At 43.0% G+C, this 19947-nt stretch overlaps 1 protein-coding gene across 4 annotated transcripts in view; it reads left to right on the plus strand.

Moving 5' to 3' along the window:
- The window catches only part of ANKRD13B (ankyrin repeat domain 13B), a 136991-nt gene extending 119331 nt beyond the window's left edge, over nucleotides 1-17660 (plus strand). Inside the window, exons 7-15 of one of the 4 annotated variants that reach the window (XM_072138335.1) lie at nucleotides 726-792; nucleotides 1257-1338; nucleotides 7354-7418; nucleotides 13339-13469; nucleotides 14276-14433; nucleotides 14718-14915; nucleotides 15235-15395; nucleotides 15982-16058; nucleotides 16697-17660. In XM_072138335.1, the coding sequence (XP_071994436.1) occupies nucleotides 726-792; nucleotides 1257-1338; nucleotides 7354-7418; nucleotides 13339-13469; nucleotides 14276-14433; nucleotides 14718-14915; nucleotides 15235-15395; nucleotides 15982-16058; nucleotides 16697-16886 (1129 nt within the window). In that variant the 3' untranslated portion in view covers nucleotides 16887-17660. Of the gene's footprint in view, nucleotides 1-725; nucleotides 793-1256; nucleotides 1339-7353; nucleotides 7419-13335; nucleotides 13470-14275; nucleotides 14434-14717; nucleotides 14916-15234; nucleotides 15396-15981; nucleotides 16059-16696 lie in introns of all 4 variants that reach the window. The other 3 variants (XM_072138334.1, XM_072138337.1, XM_072138336.1) reach the window with 3 other exon arrangements.
- Nucleotides 17661-19947: the final 2287 nt, after the last annotated feature.

A 19947-nucleotide genomic window follows, 5' to 3' on the forward strand; every position in this document is an offset into this window, starting at 1 on the left:
CACAAGAAGTGAATGGAACACAGGATGAACATGCACATTGGTGCTCAATTCCATATAGGGCTTCTCGGAAGACTTGCAATACAATGCAGGCACATTATTGAGGAGTTTATTCATTTTAATTCCATATTTATCTATAAAATGATGGTTGGAGGTGGACACACAACTACAAATACCATTTACATACAGATCATATTCTCAATAGTCTCCAAAACCTCCTGCATCTCTAAAAGATCTTCTTGGAAGACTGCCATAACATGAGACGTTGGTTCTAAAAATAACGTCAATTTATTGGTAACCTGCCACTTTTCAAATTGCCTAATATATTTTTGAAAGAAGGGTGGAGTTTTTATCTTAAGCATCTGGCAGACATCTTCAGGTAGAAGAGCTTGCTCAGTTTAAGAAATTTAGAATAAATTTGAAGCCCAGTTGAAAGAGAAGTTGCCAAAAACTGGTGTTGTGTTTAAAGCGCTGAAGCCTTGATTTTCGTTTAGTTTCCTAGACTTATCAGAGGAGTCTGGCGGCACGGGGTTGGCATGACTTCAATACTAGAGTGATACTTTTATGTAGACAATCTTCATTAGGATACCCAGTCTGGAGTTTTCTGATAACATCCCCTGTGGCAGAGCAGTTTTTCTCTGATATTGTGTTATTTCATAGATATGTTCTTGGACTGTGATTTAAAGAAGCGCATTTGTCATTTTGTAATTTCTCTTTTTTTTTTTTAGGAACAAATCGGGAATCCTCGGCTGGAGAAGTGAAAAAACGGAGGTCATCAACGGTTATGAGTCAAAGGTTAGAAGTATGACCCGAGATAATACTGTATATAGATGGGAGATGTGGAGGGGACATTAGCTGGAAACACTTATATGATGATAAAGTGTATCCGAATGATATCAGATGTTCTGTGGAAGCTCCAAATTATACCCAGAGGCACATAAGAACCCGTCTACTGATCCCTTCTTACATTTATGTCACCACAACAACTGTCCCTGAAGTGTAGTCTGGAAAGCAAAAATTTGAAGAATTTAAGGGACAAGTTTAGCACTGTAACCCTTTCAGTTTTTCAAGCACAGCGCCACTGTTGGCCATGCCCAGAACTGCAGCACCACCATGCGGGATAAACCAGTAAGAAATTGTTGGGGAGCACAGAAATTGCCCCCTCTCCCCCCCTTTACTGATTCTAAAGTGATGCCATATCCTAATATACATACATATGCATGAACAGATGTATTATACCGCTGTAATTCTCTTCTCAGGTATATGGGGCTTCCAATGTAGAATTAATTACTAGAACCCGCACAGAACATTTATCAGACCAGCACAAAGGAAAGAGCAAAGGTAATGTCAAATTCTCAGCTACAGTAAAAAACGGAACCCCTTAGGCTTTATTCATGGCAAGGACGGGTTGTACAATTGGAGGGTGTGCCGGGAGATACATATACACAGAACCAGGCCTTGAGCCGCTCTCGTCCTGATGGATGCTAAATGAGTGTTCTTACAGTCATTTATATATTGCCTTGGATTTTTTTAGCATTATTAATATTAAACGTGTGGTTCTTCTTTGTTTTCCAATTTCTGTATTCCGGCTGCCATAATTTGTTATTTTTTGCATTTACAGAGTCACATGAGAATTTGTTATCTGCCAAATGTAGCCCTTTTGCACACAATCATGTGCAGTCTGTGGATACAGGCCCGTATGTCGGCCTGGCCCCCCGTACAGGTCCATATGAACGCCCCCGCCCCCCGGACTGCGCAGTGCAGAGGAGGGAAGTTATTGCATTAAATCACAATATGATCCAAGGATTTCTCATCTGCCGGCCGGTCTGAAGCTCCGGCATTGTATTAACTGTTAGTGCGCCGGCGCAGCAGTTCGTCCTTGTATCATAATTTGATATATCACAAGAGTCGACATCTGGGCGTGTATCCACGGACTGCACACGATCAAACCTTAAAAAAAATTGTAATCTTTGAAAAAAAGCTTTGGACACAGAGATGCATGCTGAGTTGACGTTTTCATTGATACCAATGTGGGCACCGTAAAACCGTATCTATCACTTTTCATTTATGGCAAACAAGTCACTTGTTTTTCCTTCCCAGTATTCGCCCCATTTGGATATTTTGATAGTTCAGCGTTTTAGGACATGGGGATAACTAACAAGTTTATGAATATGTTGCTTTTTATTTTTATTTCCAGTTTAGGGAAACAAGTTTTTAAAATTTTTAAACTTTTATTTTACATTTTTTTGAGTCCACCCAAGGTGTTTAATTTCTGATACAAGATATTGTAGTATATCGCCAGTATATGGGATATGTATTGGAGGCTGTCATAGCAACAACCATCGTGGGGGTGCATATTTAATGGTGCAATCTAACGGTGCGGTCACGCGTCGCGTTTAAAACGCACTGCAACAGCTGAAGGGAGATTTGCCTAATTAAACAGCTGTTAACACTTGCGTTTACAAAACATTGTGTTAACAAACGCATGCATTAACCCTTTCACGACCCGTGACGTAATAGCACGTCACGGGTCGGCCGCGGGTGCATGGAGAGGGCTCACGCGCTGAGCCCTCTCCATAGCCGGTAAGTCTTTGCTGCATATTGCAGCAAAGGCTTACCGGTAACACCCGCGATCGGTGCTAGCACCGATCGCGGGTGTTTTCACCTCGATCGCCGCCGGCAATGCTGCCGGCGGCATCAAAAGCATGGCGGCGCGTGGGCGCCGCCATCTTTTCGAGGATCGCCGCTCCCCGTGACGTCATCGGGGAGCGGCGATCCGTCGCCATGGTAACCTCGGGTCTCGCGAAGACCCGAGGCTACTTCTGGTTAACCCATGCATTACAATGTGCTATCAGGACATTGTAATGTATGAGGAGTAAAATCCCCATATACTGCCATACTGTAGTATGGCAGTATATGATAGGATCGTGCAGACCCCCTAGGGTTAAAGTACCCTAGGGAGTCTGAAAAGTACTAAAAATAAAAATAAAAAAAAGTTAAAAAAAAAAAAATCATAATAAAAAACCCTAAAAACTCAAATCACCCCCCTTTCCCTAGAACTGATATAAATATAAATAAACAGTAAAAATCATAAACACATCAGGTATCACCGCGTCCGAAAATGCCCGATCTATCAAAATATGATAACGTTTTTTCACTGCGTTTAATCCCGTAACGGAAAATCGCGCCCAAATTCGAAAATGGCACTTTTTTTGTCATTTAAAAAAATTTAAAAATTCTATAAAAAGTGATCACAAGGTCGTACAGTCCTAAAATTGATAACAATGTAAACGTCATCAAAATCCGCAAAAAACGACACCACCCACAGCTCAGTACACCAAAGTATAAAAAAGTTATTAGCGCCAGAAGATGGCAAAATCCCAAGAAAAATTTTTGTACAGGAGGTTTTAATATTTTTAAATGTATGAAAACATTATAAAACCTATACAAATTTGGTATCCCCGTAATCGTACCGACGCAAAGAATAAAGTAGACATGTCATTTGGGGCGCACAGTGAAATCCGTAAGATCCAAGCCCACAAGAAGGCGGCACAAATGCGTTTTTTTACCAATTTCACTGCATTTGGAATTTTTTTCCCGCTTCCTAGTACACGGCATGGAATATTCAATACCATCTCTATGAAGTGCAATTTGTTACGCAGAAAATAAGCCGTCACACAGCTCTGTACATGGAAAAATAAAAAAGTTAGGGATTTTTGATCATGGGGAGTAAAAAATGAAAATGAAAAAACAAAAAAGGGCCAGGTCCTGAAAGGGTTAACCACAATGTTAACAATGCGTTTACGGTTGTGTTTTGTAAACACGCGTGTTAACAGCTGTATAATTAAGCAAATCAATCTTCAGCTATTTTAAACGCATGCGGTAAACGCGACGTGTGACCGCACCCTCATTCCCGCAGCTACATTTGACGGCAGTACTTAAATGGTTAACACCTGCCAGCCCCGGTTACAGGTGTTAGTGACAGGTGTCTGCTGTGTGATGTACGAGGAGGGCTGAGTCTGTGGCTCTCATCATACAGAATTACCGTAACATCAATGCGCTGCGCTATTAGGAGACACAACAATCTAAGAGGATCTAACAGCTACATTTTTAAAGCCTAACATGCAAAAAATATACCAGTATTGTAAACCCGCAGCTCTTCAACTTCAAGTTACTTTTTTTTATTACGGTAACACATGCAAACCAGGTTCTTCAAAGTTGAAAAATTGGTGTGAAAAAGGTAGAAATGTGTGATCTGTAAATATATTTCACGCAAGGGAAATGCATGTAGAGAGACCAAAATATAACAGTAAAAAAAAACCGATTACACGGCATTATAAAGGGGTCACATTGTTTTATGACAATATAATTTTACATGGCAAGGTTATATGAATGATGCTAAATAGATTGAACTTGGAACAGTCATAGAGACGTCAATGTACGGTATTTGGTTTTCTATGGAAGACATAGCCATCATGGCTGAGTAGTTTCATTATAAACGTAAAGGGTATTTTTCATATACAAAAATTGGGGATACAGGTCTCATCCATTGACTCGTTCTGTGCACCATTGACTTTCATGGAATTTCCTGTTTGACCAATGCCGGAGTCAAGACAAGTCCGAATCACAAGGCACCATTCTTCTGATAGTGGACATCCCAGCAGTCCAACCCCCATGATTAGACTTTTATGTTTACATTTTTTATTTTTAAAGTTTAAAACATATCCATACTGGAAAAAACTTGTTATAGTTTAATAATCATGTATACATTGAATTTACAGACATTCCTTGGGTCTATTCTTAGTGGGTCATAATGAGATGCTATGGGATGATTTAAAACAATGGGGCTCATTTACTAAGGGTCCGAACGCCGCACCTTCATCGGGTTTCCTGAATATTTCTTTTTTGCGCCGAATTGCACTGGGATTTTGGCGCACGCGATCAGAATTTAAAATTTGTGTCGCAAGATCACGCACTTACATGCACCAGGAAGAAGAAGGTGAACTCCGGCGGACCTCGGCGCACGAGTGACACCTGCTGGATATCGGGCGCACAACCTTAATGAATCCCGGCAGACCCGAATCCTCTACGGACAACACGCCGCAGGATCGCAACTGGACCAGGTAAGAAATTGTGCCCCAATGTTATTTTGCAACACTGGGGCACATTTACTTACCTGGTCCCTGCACGATCCCCGATCCGCACTGAACGACGAGGATAGCCTGCCGATAACCTGCATTTGTCGCTTCCTGATCAGGTCCGCCGGAGTTCACCATGTAAGTGCATGGCTTTCGACACAATTTTGAAGTTAAATCCCACAGTTTGTCCGAATCCATCGGACCTTCTGACGGCCCGCCCCCTGGTTTGTGTTGCTTGAAAGCTGGCGTCTGCGCCAAAAAACCCTTTTAAATCCCTGTCCCAGCGGCGCAAGATGGAAATCGTCGGGATGTCTGGGGAAAGTCCGGTCTGCGGGGCCCTTAGTAAATGAGCCCTACTGTGTCACAAATGTGAAATTTTGCATGAATATTTTATATATGTCTATGTGAGACTAGAACCTAGTGGTTTTGCTGTAGTTGTAATAGTAATGATAATTTGCAATCCTTAATGATATTCAGGGCTGGATATGTCTCTCCCTAGCCTTTATGATGGCTGAATGGGTAAACAGAGAAAAAAACATATTATAAAAAAATTGTACTGGTACTAACACAGGTGAGTGTAGGGTGCCTTGAGCTTTTAGTTGAGGCATGTCAGTGAGCGCCATGTTACATTTATTCTTGTTGGTCAGTCACAATCCCAATGGATAAGTCTTTATGGATCATACACGGATAACTAATCAAAGAAACTGTTCTAAATTTTTGAATGAAAAAAAATGCTTAGTTTAGGTTCCGAATGAACCCTGCAGAATAATTTTACCAACTCTAAGCCTGGAAGGACTCCATCTCCTAGAGCTACCAATCAGAAATAACATAAAATTGAATAAATGATATACCAAAACTGTAAGGTTTAGCTATCCTATGTTTCCCTGCTTTATTCATTCACCCATAAGATATTCTGTGCTATATAAGAAGATAATTAACGGAGACATTTGATGGTAAGTCCCACTGCTCATCATCATAAGTAGATAGCTCCCCCTGCAGGTTGTGTATGAGTACTGCATCCAGACAATATATGTGGAAGAACACCCATAACTGGGGGGAGAGGGTGGTGAAGAAATTGAGAAAATGGTGTAGAGCAGGTAAAAACAAAGGTGCACACAAAAGATCGATGGTTTTGAAGAGTCTTCCATAAGAGACACGGGGCGCTGTTGTAAAATGACTTATATTCTGCAGGAGTGTTTCTTGCAGGAGTCTTGTGGGTCAGTTTTAAACATAGGATACAAGCCAATGATGAAAAAGCACAACATAGGTTGTCATGCTGCAGCGTGAGCACCGGCACCATAGCTCAGTTATCACTGCATGTTTTCTAGCATCACATACAGTGGATGAGATCATTTCCCTGTTACTATACTTAGCAGAGGATTAGCCGCTGCCATATTCTGCTGCAGGTACGTCCTATGGGAACCCAAGCTTTTAATACCAATATTTTCTGTTGAATACAGAAATAGGGGGTCCTTGTGGTAGCCCCACTGAGTTGTTTTTGTCATTGAGATGGAAATGTAATTTTGTATAGCGTTTTAGAAGTCATGGAGTTATGAAAATAATAGGATACCAGCGATTCTGTTTGTGCTGTTTTCCAACATACATACAATAACATACAGCAAACAGTCCGATTGTGGAGCAGCACAGCGAGTATAATGGATCAAGTCCAATGGTGGGTGCACGCCTCCAACAAACCCGATCCACCGGTTTGTGAGATCAAATATCCCAAAAAATGCAATGAAGCAGCACTCTGGTATGTATAAAGGTGATCTTTATTCACCCATTGCAATATAAGGTGCAACGCTTCAGCTCATCCATGGAGCCCTGGCTGAAACGCTGCACCTTATATTGCCATGGGTGAATACAGATCACCTTTACACTTACTGGTGTGCTGCCTCATTGCATTTTTTTGGGATACAATAACATATATGTATTAGGTGAAGCTAAAAAAATCATATAAAGAAAAACAGGAATATAAAAGGTTATACACAGCGTTAAATACATCCCACATGGGATGTACTGTACTGTATCAATATTATACTCCTTTATAGGCACAGAAGATAATACAGTATATCACACTAATCCTTATCATCCATAAGACATAATGATGCTGCTTTGCACTGGAAATGATAAAGTCTATATTTGTATCACAGTCACCGGTAGGAAAATGATCAGGTCCATCCCTATTTGTGCTATTACATCTCAATTTTCCTTCCAGGTAGTAAAACGCCTTTGCAGTCGTTCCTGGGCATAGCTGAGCAGCATGTAGGACCAAACAATGGGGTGAGTAATATGACGTGATTGCTGTGTGACTATACTCACAAGGATTGTATTAGGCGTCTCTGAGAAATAAGGATTTAGTGTAAATCAATACCCGGAGTGGCAGAATGTAGTCAGAGCCGCCTCCTGTCTGATGGTTATCAATAATCGTATCCTGAAGACGCGGAATGACCTCTGGATGAAGATAGAGACGCTGACCCTCATATTACAAGTGATTTGATGGGAAGCAATGGAATGAGCAGGCACCTTATGTCTTCTTCATATGTTATCTGTAAGTCAGGCTTGTTATCAAACCTGATTCATGAAATATTTAGAATGTTTCTATAGTACAGCTACAGTAAGACATATGAGAAAATCTTGTATGCATTGAAAAGTCAAAAATATAACATTTTGCAAAACATTGTTTATTGTTAAAGGAAATCTACCATTTGATTTGATGCATTATGAATAGAGATGAGCGAGCACTAAAATGCTCGGGTGCTCGTTATTCGAGACGAACTTTTCCTGATGCTCGAGTGCTCGTCTCGAATAACGAGCCCCATTGAAGTCAATGGGAGACTCGAGCATTTTTCAAAGGGACCATGGTTCGGGAATAAAATGTGTTATTTAATTGAAATAGAATGTCTTCTGATAAGTTAGCAGATGTATGCAAACATCTGCAATCTATTCTTCACTGTTCCGCGCGTATATTATCTCCCGACAAGTTAACAGATGTGAAGAACAGTGAAGAATAGAATAAAAACAGTGAACACAGTGAACAGAGGATCATTTAAGTGAAAAACACAGTGAAGAACACAGTGAAGAATAGATTACAGATGTTCTGCACATCTGCTTACTTGTCGGGAGATACGCTGTCCCGGGATCCGCTCCTCTTCTTCCACTGAAGTCTCCCCGATGCCGTCTTATAGATGTTTATGTACTGGATGAAAAGCGACACCAGAAGGTAGATGAAGAAGAGGAACTTGAAAAGAAGACTCCCGTCCAGCGGCAGGTAAGGGATGCGGCAGTGATGCACCGGCTCGGGGGTGATCAGGGCGGTTATCGGAGGAGCGGAGAGGCCAACAGCGCTGCCATTCCTGTTTCTTAACCCTGTGCCATTGCCACACGTCCCGCCAATCAGAGTCTACAGTGAGGGCAAAGCGGATCGGCACAGTTGCTGCCGGCTTGGACCCCTTCTTCCGCCGGGCATGACAAGGTACCGGTACACATCCAACAGTCAGCGCCAGTCCGACAACACAGCGAGCAGGAAGATTCCGCTACATGCAGCGGCTCAGTCATCAGTGGCGGCGGGTGCGGGGCGCGGGGCTGTCTGCCGCATGTCGAGCCGATGCAGGGTGCACGTCTTGGGGGAGGGTTGCAGGGGAGCGGGACACCCCTCTTCCTGCAGCCTCGGTCTCCCCAGATTTCTGCTTCCTTTTACTCTCCACAGCTGCCCAGGAGCTATATATTGTTCTTCACATTTTGTTCGCACCGTTCCGCGCCCTTCCGACAAGTAAGCAGATGTGCCGAACATCTGTAATCTATTCTTCACTGTGTTCTTCACTGTGTTTTTCACTTAAATGATCCTGTGTTCACTGTTTTTATTCTATTCTTCATTGTTCTTCACTGTGTTTTTTTAATTTAATGCTCGATCTCGAGCAGGGGAAATACTCGTCCGAGCAACGAGCCGCTTCGAGTACCTTAATACTCGAACGAGCATCAAGCTCGGACGAGTATACTCGCTCATCTCTAATTATGAACCAAACATACCTTGAGAGTGCTGTAGCTACACTGATGCTGAAACATATCTTCTTTAATCCCTGAGTTGAGTGGTTTTGCTGAAAAAACAATTATGACCTTCAGGATCTTGAGAAAGCTGGATTGCATGTTTCTTGCAGTACATAAACACATTGGGGCATATTTACTTACCCGGTCCGTTCGCGATCCAGCGGCGCGTTCTCTGCGGTGGATTCGGGTCCGGCCGGGATTCACTAAGGTAGTTCCTCCGCCGTCCACCAGATGTCGCTGCTGCGCTGAAGTTCCCCGGAGGCGCGCTGGAATGCCCTGAAATTCACCGGCCAATACCTAGTGAAGGTAAGTGTAATTTTCGCGACACATGTTTTGTTTTAAATGCGGCGGTTCTTCCGAATCCGTCGGGTTTTCGTTTGGCCATGCCCCCCCCCCCCCGATTTCCGTTGCGTGCATGCCAGCACCGATGCGCCACAATCCGACCGCGTGCGTCAAAATCCCGGGGCAATTCAGGGGAAGTCGGCGCAAATCGGAAAAATTCGGGTAACACGTCGGGAAACCGCAAATAGGGCCCTTAGTAAATGACCCCCATTATGAGGAGCTGATCTCTTCACTGTTCCAGACAGGACAAATCAAGCTGAGCTGTATCACTCATACACAGCAGCCATTGGGAGATGGTGCAGCCATTGATTACTTCTTCCTGTCAGTGATTACATCAATCTCCTGAGCAGTGTAAGAAGAGAAAGGCTGAGCCACTCAAAGGAGCGACCGAGACTCATTATCCTGAATTCTATAATTGTTTTTTTCAGCAAAACCACTCAGCTCAGGGATTAAACAAGATATGATTCTGCATCAGTGTAGCTACAGCAGTCTCAAGGTATGTTTGCTTCATACTGCATCATATCAAATGGTAGATTTTCTTTAAATCACAGACCATAGCCCTCATACAGACACATCAAAATATTAGAGTATCAACATATATGCGTTCTTAAAGAGAACTTGTCAGGTGATGTTTCTTCAGTTTACTGAGACCTTGCACCTTGCCTATGGTGCCCCTAAGCTTTCTATTGGTAGAAGTTCAAGATATAGGTCTTTGGAACCTTAGATTCTCATATGCAAATTGATTTAGCTACTGGGACCGAGAACATAGTTATGACTAGATGTTGCACATGCTGGGGATAGCAAAGTTATTTTTTAATACACTTTCTGCTCTCTACCTTGCTATATTACTGCAAGTCTCTCCCTACTTATCTGTTATTTTCATTTTCAGCTATATAAGGAAAGACATGCTGAGCAGGGTGTGACAAACAGTTCTGTGAGAAAATAATGCTCATGGAATACTATAGCCAGGCAGAGAGCAAAAAGAGTTAAAACAAGGGGAGTAGCTAATTTTCCGCCTGCATAGAGACACACTACAATGGTTGGAATACAGTCTCTCCATATCAACAGACAGGGAATACATAACTTAGGGGGGACTTTTCACAAACAAAGCAGAACATCTTAATAAAGTGTATTAGAAAAATGTTCACACCAATGCAATCTTAAAAAAGTGTGTAGGAAAGTTTTAAAGTATAAAAAATGTGACCTCTTCTTCCCAAACTGCTGATAATAACCCCTATTTTATACGAGTTGCTCATCATGCCCATTCTCACTTATTGACTTCCCATCAAGCTTATATCTTCTCTCACACAAACTGCTGGCATTGATTTCTCCCTTTCTTATAGAGCCTGTTCCCAATCTCTCCTCTCACACAGACTGCTCCCTATGTCTCCTCTCACGCAGACTGCTCCCTATGTCTCCTCTCACGCAGACTGCTCCCCATGTCTCCTCTCACATAGACTGTTCCCTATGTCTCCTCTCACGCAGACTGCTCCCTATGTCTTCTCTCACGCAGACTGCTCCCTATGTCTCCTCTCACGCAGACTGCTCCCTATGTCTCCTCTCACGCAGACTGCTCCCTATGTCTCCTCTCACGCAGACTGCTCCCTCTGTCTCTTCTCACGCAGACTGCTCCCTATGTCTCCTCTCACGCAGACTGCTTCCTATGTCTCCTCTCACGCAGACTGCTCCCTATGTCTCCTCTCACGCAGACTGCTCCCTATGTCTCCTCTCACGCAGACTGCTTCCTATGTCTCTTCTCACGCAGACTGTTCCCTATGTCTCCTCTCACGCAGACTGCTCCCTATGTCTCCTCTCACGCAGACTGCTCCCTATGTCTCCTCTCACGCAGACTGCTCCCTATGTCTCCTCTCACGCAGACTGCTCCCTATGTCTCCTCTCACGCAGACTGCTCCCTATGTCTCCTCTCACGCAGACTGCTCCCTATGTCTCCTCTCACGCAGACTGCTCCCTATGTCTCCTCTCACGCAGACTGCTCCCTATGTCTCCTCTCACGCAGACTGCTCCCTATGTCTCCTCTCACGCAGACTGCTCCCTATGTCTCCTCTCACGCAGACTGCTCCCTATGTCTCCTCTCACGCAGACTGCTCCCTATGTCTCCTCTCACGCAGACTGCTCCCTATGTCTCCTCTCACACAGACTGCTCCCTATGTCTCCTCTCACACAGACTGCTCCCTATGTCTCCTCTCACACAGACTGCTCCCTATGTCACCATTCCTTCAAGCTGACTTCTCTCTTACCCATAGACTGCTTCCCATTGTACAAGATCCTTTTTAATAGAAGGACTGTAGAAGAGGATGCATTCGCCTCTATTGTCTCTCTTGGCTTTGCTTAACACATCATGAAACTTCTCCCCCACATTGAAACACAATTTGCTTTTCATAATGCATTCAGTGATTTAATTGTAGAGATTCCTGGCAAACCTCCACCGCCATCAGCTGATTGTGAGCCTCCAGTCCTGCTGATAGAGCTGTATGGTGAATTATGTCTAAAAGTATTTAATTGTAGATGGAAAAAATGTAATTGACCTCATAGTGCCAATGTATGTGTTTGCCAATATTACTCTCACGCCTCTCACAGTGAGTTGTAAGAAATCATAAACCCATATAAAGTGACAGAATAGGAAAATTACCTGTCATCTCCCAGATTGCTGCTACTTGTACCAATTTTCTTCTCATTTTCATAAACATATGCTGCCATCAATATGATTTCTGTCTCAGGGAATTGTGATGCTAGTACAGAACAACCCAAGGAGAAGCAAATTAGGACTGGTGTATTCAGTTGTAAAGCGCCAGACCTTCTGTATAAAAGGGGTGGACTGCTCACAGGGAGAGTGAAGTGGGGGAAAAAATCTGACACTGAAAAAAATGTATCTGTTCAGGAGGCGGTTTTCTCAAACGGGTCATCTGGCGAGGTTTCACTTTTGCTCTGTATGATTTTATCTTATATTATCTGTTTTAATAAATATTCCAGGTGGCATAACAATTGTAGCGGTATGTTTTCTTGCAACTAGAATTGGTTCCTCTATAATACAAGTTGTTTATGAGTAGTGATGATGGATCTCTGGGACTGGCTCCAGGATTGGCTCAAACCCCCTTCCCCCGACATTAAAGCCTGTGATCAGTGTTGGCACTGTTCGGGGAAGGTAACTCTATAAATGCAACCAGAAAAGTGGCCAACAGCATTTAAATGGCTCAACACTGTGAGTTGATGATCCATCCAAAAATGGCGGCATGCAGCTCTGGTGGCATACCAATGCGCTCGCAGCATGGGCAGTTTAACCCCTACGTCACACATCAGCTGTTGGTGTATAGAGAGGGCTGTGCCCTCTCCATAAAAGGGGAGTGTTTGCTGCATGTAACACCGACATCGTTGCTATCAGCATTTCCCGGTGTTAACCCTCCAATCGCCCCTTGCAAAGTTGCCAGTGGTAGTAAAAGCCGGCAGCGGGTGGTAAAAAGCCAGAGGCTCCACCTTGGCTTCCATCACCCCCGTGATCGACCCCGTGATCTATTGCCATTGCTTTAAAATTCGGATTCGGTTGAACCTGGCCAAACCCGAATTTTGACAGTCCGCTCATTACTATCTATGAGTAGTTAGCCAAGTGGGTTTTACCAGAGTTGGGGGAGCCTTTTAATCCTGACAGTATCAGACTGTCACATGACATATCCCTAATTTATAATGCACACTTGGCAAACAAACAATAACAAATACACTATATTATGGAGAGAGGAAAAGATAACTATTTGATAAATAATATTAAAATTAGTCTTTTTGTATGTTTTCGTTTTAGCAGACATTAATCACCCAAACTTTTAGCCAGACTAACCCAACAGCCATCACTCCAGAAGAATATTTTGACCCTAATTTTGAATTGGGACACCGGGATATGGGGCGACCTATGGAACTTACGACCAAAACGCAGAAGTAAGTAGAGCCTGAAGTGGGTGCTCCCTTTGTTTCCCTATAAAGTTATTACTTTATATTGTTTAATTTAAAAAACGTTGTCTGTACTGCTCCAGTAGAATGGAGCCGTTCCAAGGGACACTCTCTTGGCTTCTATGTTCTTCGGATCTGTAAGCTTAGGGCTGTTCATCATAGACAAAGGGGGTCATTTACTAAGGGCCCGAATCGCGGTTTTTACGGCAATTTACCCAAATTTTTCCGTTTTGCGCAGATTTTCCCTGAATTGCCCGGGGTTTTTGGCGCACACGATCGGATTGTGGCACATCAGCGCCAGCATGCACGCGACGGAAATAGGGGGGCATGGCCGTACGAAAACCCGACGGATTCGGAAAAAACGCCGCATTTAAAAATAAAAAAGTGTCGCTGTACACGCACTTACCTGCACCCAGCCCGGCTTGGTGAAGTTCAGTGCATTCCGATGAACTTCAGCGCAGCAGCGACACCTGGTGGACGTCGGAGGAACTGCCTTAGTGAATCGCCGGAAGACCCAAATCCTCCGCACAGAACACGCCGCTGGATCGTGAATGGACCGGGTAAATAAATCTGCCCCATAAACTGGTATTTGATCCTCATTTATGTCACATATTGAAGGAGATGCAGAGTGTGACTAATTCATCATCAAGGACCATGTCTGTTGATAAACTGGGTTTACGCTAAAAATATCGAAAAACCTCTAAACAATGGTGGCAGTGTGAAGAAAGCAGCCATCTTATTTGAATCCTTGACAACCCTTTTAACACTGTTTGTTTTTCATTTTCTACATTCAGGTTTAAAGCCAAACTTTGGTTATGTGAAGATCACCCGTTGTCTTTGTCAGAACAGGTGGCACCAATCATTGACCTCATGGCAATAAGCAACGCACTTTTTGCAAAACTTCGTGATTTTATCACTCTCAGGCTACCCCCAGGATTCCCTGTCAAAATTGGTGAGCAATGTTTGTATGGTTATGATGCACATGTTGGATACAAGTTTTTTTTTTGCGACTTGTCAAAACTGCATATTGTGTATGAGATTCCTGTAGAGAAATATGAACTTGTTATTCCATATTGTATAATGTTTATACAGAATAATAAAGGGGGTTGTCATTTTTTTTTTTAATTTTCTTGATACCCCTTTACAGTCACTTGTTCATATACTGGGCACAATGTTTATGCAATTTATATTTTATTATAATTTTCTCTATTATATAATTGTCTTTTTTCCCCCCAGAAATCCCCATTTTTCACATTTTAAATGCACGCATCACTTTTGGAAACCTAAATGGATGCGATGAGCCTGTGTCATCCCTTCGTCAAAGTCCCAGCAGCGAGGTCCCCTCCCCAAGCAGCGACTCCTGCAGCGTTAGCAGCACCAGCTCTATAAGTATGATGCCACACCAGGGGGAGACGGGACAGAGGGACCCCAAGAGTATGTGTCAGACCTCAGCACTGGGGCAGAGGAGGTCCTGGGTAGGGGTGACTAGAGAGAGGATTACCATTAGCTATGCCTCATGTCACCCATGGTTCTAGATTGGGAGGTAGCATGATCCACCAACATTTCAGAAAGCTCCACCAGGCCTCCACCTTCACTGCTTTGCCTGAATACACATACGGTACCCAATTGGCTGCTGTTGTGCTTTGCGTTGTAATTGCAATGGGAATGAGATATTTTAGATGGTTTGTAACATCTATGTAACCTTCATGCTGTTTTTCTGATGAGTATTTTATATACTTTTTGGAATCTGAAGCTTCTGGACGTGGCTGTGACATGGACCAGTCTTTGTTTGAAGCTCCTCGAGGTTACAGTATGGTGGGAAGTTACCGTGAGAGTATGCGTGAGGAGGAAGACGATCTTCTCCAGTTTGCTATCCAGCAGAGTTTACTAGAAGCTGGTAGTGAATATGACCAGGTAATATAGGGCATATGGCTCTTTAACATTACAGTTTTATCAGTTTGCCTGTTGGATTAAAATCTTGACATTGTCCTACACCACAAACACAAATCCTAAACATGAAAACTGCAATAATTTTGGAAAATGCATGATTTTTAATGATAAAGTTCTGACAACCTGCTACCGCCCCCCACTAGCTCAGACACTTAAGTAATTACAATTTCCATTGAACTGGATAATATCTGTGTACACAGTACACATCTCAGCTATCCATAGTGGTAGCTTCAAGGAGAATATCAAATATTGTGCCCCACAAAAGAACTTTTGGGACTTCTTTTTCTTTTTTCTTTGTAACAGGGGCTGACATATTAGTCCCAGATATAGAGGGATACATTGTAGAGCTGATCTTGGTCTTCAAAGGACCCAACAACTACTAAAGTTACCCAACATCCATTGATCACTGGGCTGGGAGCAGGGAGTTTCTTACTGTCAGGCTTGACCTTAATTGTCTTCAGGGGGTCAAAAATGTAACTAAGATGGTTAAGATATACTTAAATGATAAGAAAAGTGAATATAAATGTCATAACTTTTTACCACTTTACAGGTGACAATTTGGGAAGCTCTTACAAACAGCAAACCGGGAACACATCCAATGTCAAATGAAGGTCGGAAAGGAGAAAGGTTTGTATGGTACAGATTCATCAAGTCTTCTGTTTGAATTAAATAGATCAGGAATTCCAAAAGGCCTTCTATTCATGCAAGTTTCGATGAAAGGTTTCATCCAAAATGTTTTTTAAATGCCTTACTGCTAATTGAAATATGTCAAAGCTGCAAATCTGTCCACGATTGTACGACCATAACCAGAAAATTAATCCTCATAATAATCTTCATTAGCTTCACGGACACCTGTGAGCCATGCCAAAAGGAAGTGAACTTTCCGATCAAACCTACATGTAAAATATGGGAATTTTGTAAGGAATTTGTCCATAATGTAAAACTAAATGAAGTCTCCATAATTGTCTGTAACTAGAGATGAGCAGACCTGAACTTTAGATTCGGCATCCCCCTGTTCAGCAGTTCCACGTAACCTGTCCACCTAGCCAAACATAGCTAGAACAGCCAATCAAGCAACAGGTCTGGGTTCCGCCGAGCTGCCCAATGGTGGACGCTGAGTGTAAAGTTCAGGTACCCTCACCTCTATCTGTAACCCACTCGATTAATAGTAAGTGGACAGTTCCTTTGGTTAGAATTCTTTCACTCTTTCATTGGACATTTTAGAAAAACGTTTTTAAAAAAGTGTTATTTTTACATTTTTGCAGAACTCCCCAGCACACACAGCGATGCAGCCCCCCACACAATGTCTCCAGCAACACATTCAGCACTTATCAGGAGCAGCTGCGGATAGCCATGGAGCTCTCCGCCAAGGAGCTGGAGGAGGAGGAGAAGCTGAAGCAGCAGGAGGACGAAGAGCTGGAAAGGATTCTACAGCTCTCCCTTACTGAGAAATAGCAGGGCATCAATATTACCAGACAGGCACCCAGGATGTCTACTCAAACTGCCTTAGGGCTCACTTGGGAAGCCACAGATATAGACGGGTGTCTCAGAAAGATTCATCCGGAAAAGAGATTGGTGCAGATGGAGCTTCCTGTTACACACAATGCATTGCAACATGAGCCAGCAGACAGGGGTCACGTACCACTGTAGCCTTTCGTTGGCTTACTACTTATTCTTTTAAGAATAGGAAGGGTCAGGTCAACCGAAGGATGTCAGCAGAATTTGCCGACACTAGGCACAAGCTCTGGTGTGAAAGTTGATCACCCATCCATGCTTCTTTGGATGGGTAATCTCTTTGCTGCTGGAGCACAAATCATAATACCGCTATGTTGGTGAATTGCAGCCTCCCCAGCAGCAAACTGGTTAATGTTCAAAATATGGTACCTCCACATCTCTGGTGACAATGGGAGATGGACTTCATATAACCATGGCCTCCATATAGGGCTGTAGTGGATGTGATAAAATTTGAATTGTGTGCGCAATATATGTTCATTCTTTACTTATCAGGCTCAGTTCTATGTAAGTGGTTCAAAATTATGACAAAAAGTATATTTAATGTGTAGGAGTGTCAGAAAGAGAGGAAAAAGAGGAGCTTACCTTCTCATTTTTTCCCCCACCAAGGGCGCCATGTAGTTGGATAACATACTACAGATTCCACAAGTGAATAACAAATTGGGGTGTTTGATGTAAATTAAAATGGTAATAAAGGATTTTTCCCACAATGGACAACTTTTTTGGTTACCGTTGTTATAGATGTATTTATGCTTCCCTAAACAATGAAATAATCACAAAAGCAACTAATAATACTTTCATTCAGTGCTTAGGCTTGCAACTTATTTCTGAACTTTCATAGAAAGAAACACTAAGCCACTAGGCTATTAGACCATTGTGAAACCAAAGTTTACGGAACTACGGAGATTGAAACTTCTGAACCTCAGGGCTAAGACTCAGGACACCAGGATCAGGGTGTGGACTCATGAGCAAGAAGAATAAGTCCCTTTTGGCAACTGACAGGTATAGTCAACCCCTGTCAATTTAAGGCCCAATTCTAACCAACGCATGCTTGCTTGGCCGTAGGCGTGCTAGAGAGGAGTAGGGATGAACACTATTCACCACTCACCATAGAGAAGCCCAGGGCCGGCGCCATAACACGGCAAAGTATTGGACGTGTCCTATATTTCTCTGTACACGGTCACCGTGCAATGAGAAAATGTGTGTTCACCGTACTTTGACCGGGCGCCATAGGTGTTTATGGGGACCAATATCCAGTCGCAAATGTGAATAGCGCGAATGAACCCGAATATTGATAGAGTAAATATAGACCAATAATATTAAATCCCAGAAAACTGTTTAAAGAAAAGGGAGTGCAGAGTGGTATGAGACTAAGGAGACAACTGGGACTGCTCAGGAGCCTGGAGATATAATGGTCAGATGTTTTTTTTTCTAATTTGAAGAATTGTGGCGCTGGGTATGACTTGAAAATGCAGGCTAAAACGCGACATGTGAACGCGCCCTGAGGGAGCGACCACACGTTGCGTTATTTCAGAAGCAGTTTTTGATGTCCAAACCGGGAATGGAGAAGAGTCTCATCTTGTACCTTCTTTGACTACACACCATGAAAAGAAGATGCGTGTATATTTCTCATTTGACATGTTATTTACTCTTTGGGGGAGATTTAGGGTGATGCCACACATGGCGTTTTGAACCCATTTTTGGTCCGTTTTTAAGCAGTCTGTTTAAAAACGCATGCATTTGACAGGTTTTACCAATTATCTTAATTGAAACTGGTCAAAAACTGATGCGTTTTCAAAAAATGCATGCGTTTTTGGACAGACAGCTTTGGAAAAAGGGCTTGTACGATAGTTTTCTGACATACAAGAGCTGAAATAATCCAGTGCCTTGAGAACAGCTAGACATTGTGATTATTATCCCCTATATGCCACCTCAACAAGTGGATATGGAGGGGCATGTAAAGGGGCGTCGCTGGAAGTGGAGTGGAAACGCTGGAAACGCCTGCGATCGGGAACGAGCCGCCGGTGTTTTGCGTTAGTTTAACGCAAAACACCGGCGGCTCGTTCCCGATCGCAGGCGTTTCCATAGAAACGCCGATGCGATCGGGCCGAGGCCCGCCCCGGTGGGCGCGACTTTGTCTGCGTTTGTGTTTGCAAGCGCAGACAAAGCGCTACGTGTGGCGCCAGCCTAAGGCCTTGTTCACACACATCATTTATGTTGCAACAGTTGTGGGTAGGGGCTTGAACTGATCGCAGATGCGTTTCCATCAAAACACTTTTTCGGGAACAAGCAACCACATGTTTTTTATGTAAAAACATGGCTCTCATTTCTGATCACAAGCATGTGAGCACGGCCCAAAGCAATGTAAGTCTCTATTGGTTTCCACTGTGCTCAGTAACCAGAACGACAAGAAAAAACGTGACGCGGTGTCCTATTACTGCACAGAGAGCTACTAAACACATTTACTATTGTTTTACATGATGAGAGGTTACCGATGGAGATGCGGCAGTGTACAATGCCCCCTATAATTTACTTATACACTACACCTGTTATTTTATAGTGAACAGCTGCTCCGAGGACCTGTAATCCTCACCCCTCCCCCACTTTCCAGTAAAAGACACTTCCTGAAAGAGCACATCTAAAGCTTAAACAATTTCATTTACAACATAAAGTTAGAACAAGATTGGTGTTGTCTTAGTTATGTTACTAATGCTCAGGTTATTATATTATACGACCATCAATGCTACAGGGCAGGAATTATTAATAAAGGTTATAATGGAAGTTGCTACATAGGATGCCGTATGTTGGAGATATTCTCCTCTAAAAGCACAATCTGTTATACCTCATATCATGTACTATACTGGGAGATTCCTTCTTCTTGTAGTATTTGACGAACAGGGACTGCTTAAAAACGGACCAAAAATGGGTTCAAAACGCTTAGGCTGGTGTCACACGTAGTGCTTCGTCTGTGCTTGCAAACGCAAACGCAGACAAAGCCGCGCCC

The sequence above is a fragment of the Engystomops pustulosus genome, chromosome 2, assembly GCF_040894005.1.
Source record: "Engystomops pustulosus chromosome 2, aEngPut4.maternal, whole genome shotgun sequence".
NCBI classification, from domain to species: Eukaryota; Metazoa; Chordata; class Amphibia; order Anura; family Leptodactylidae; genus Engystomops; species Engystomops pustulosus.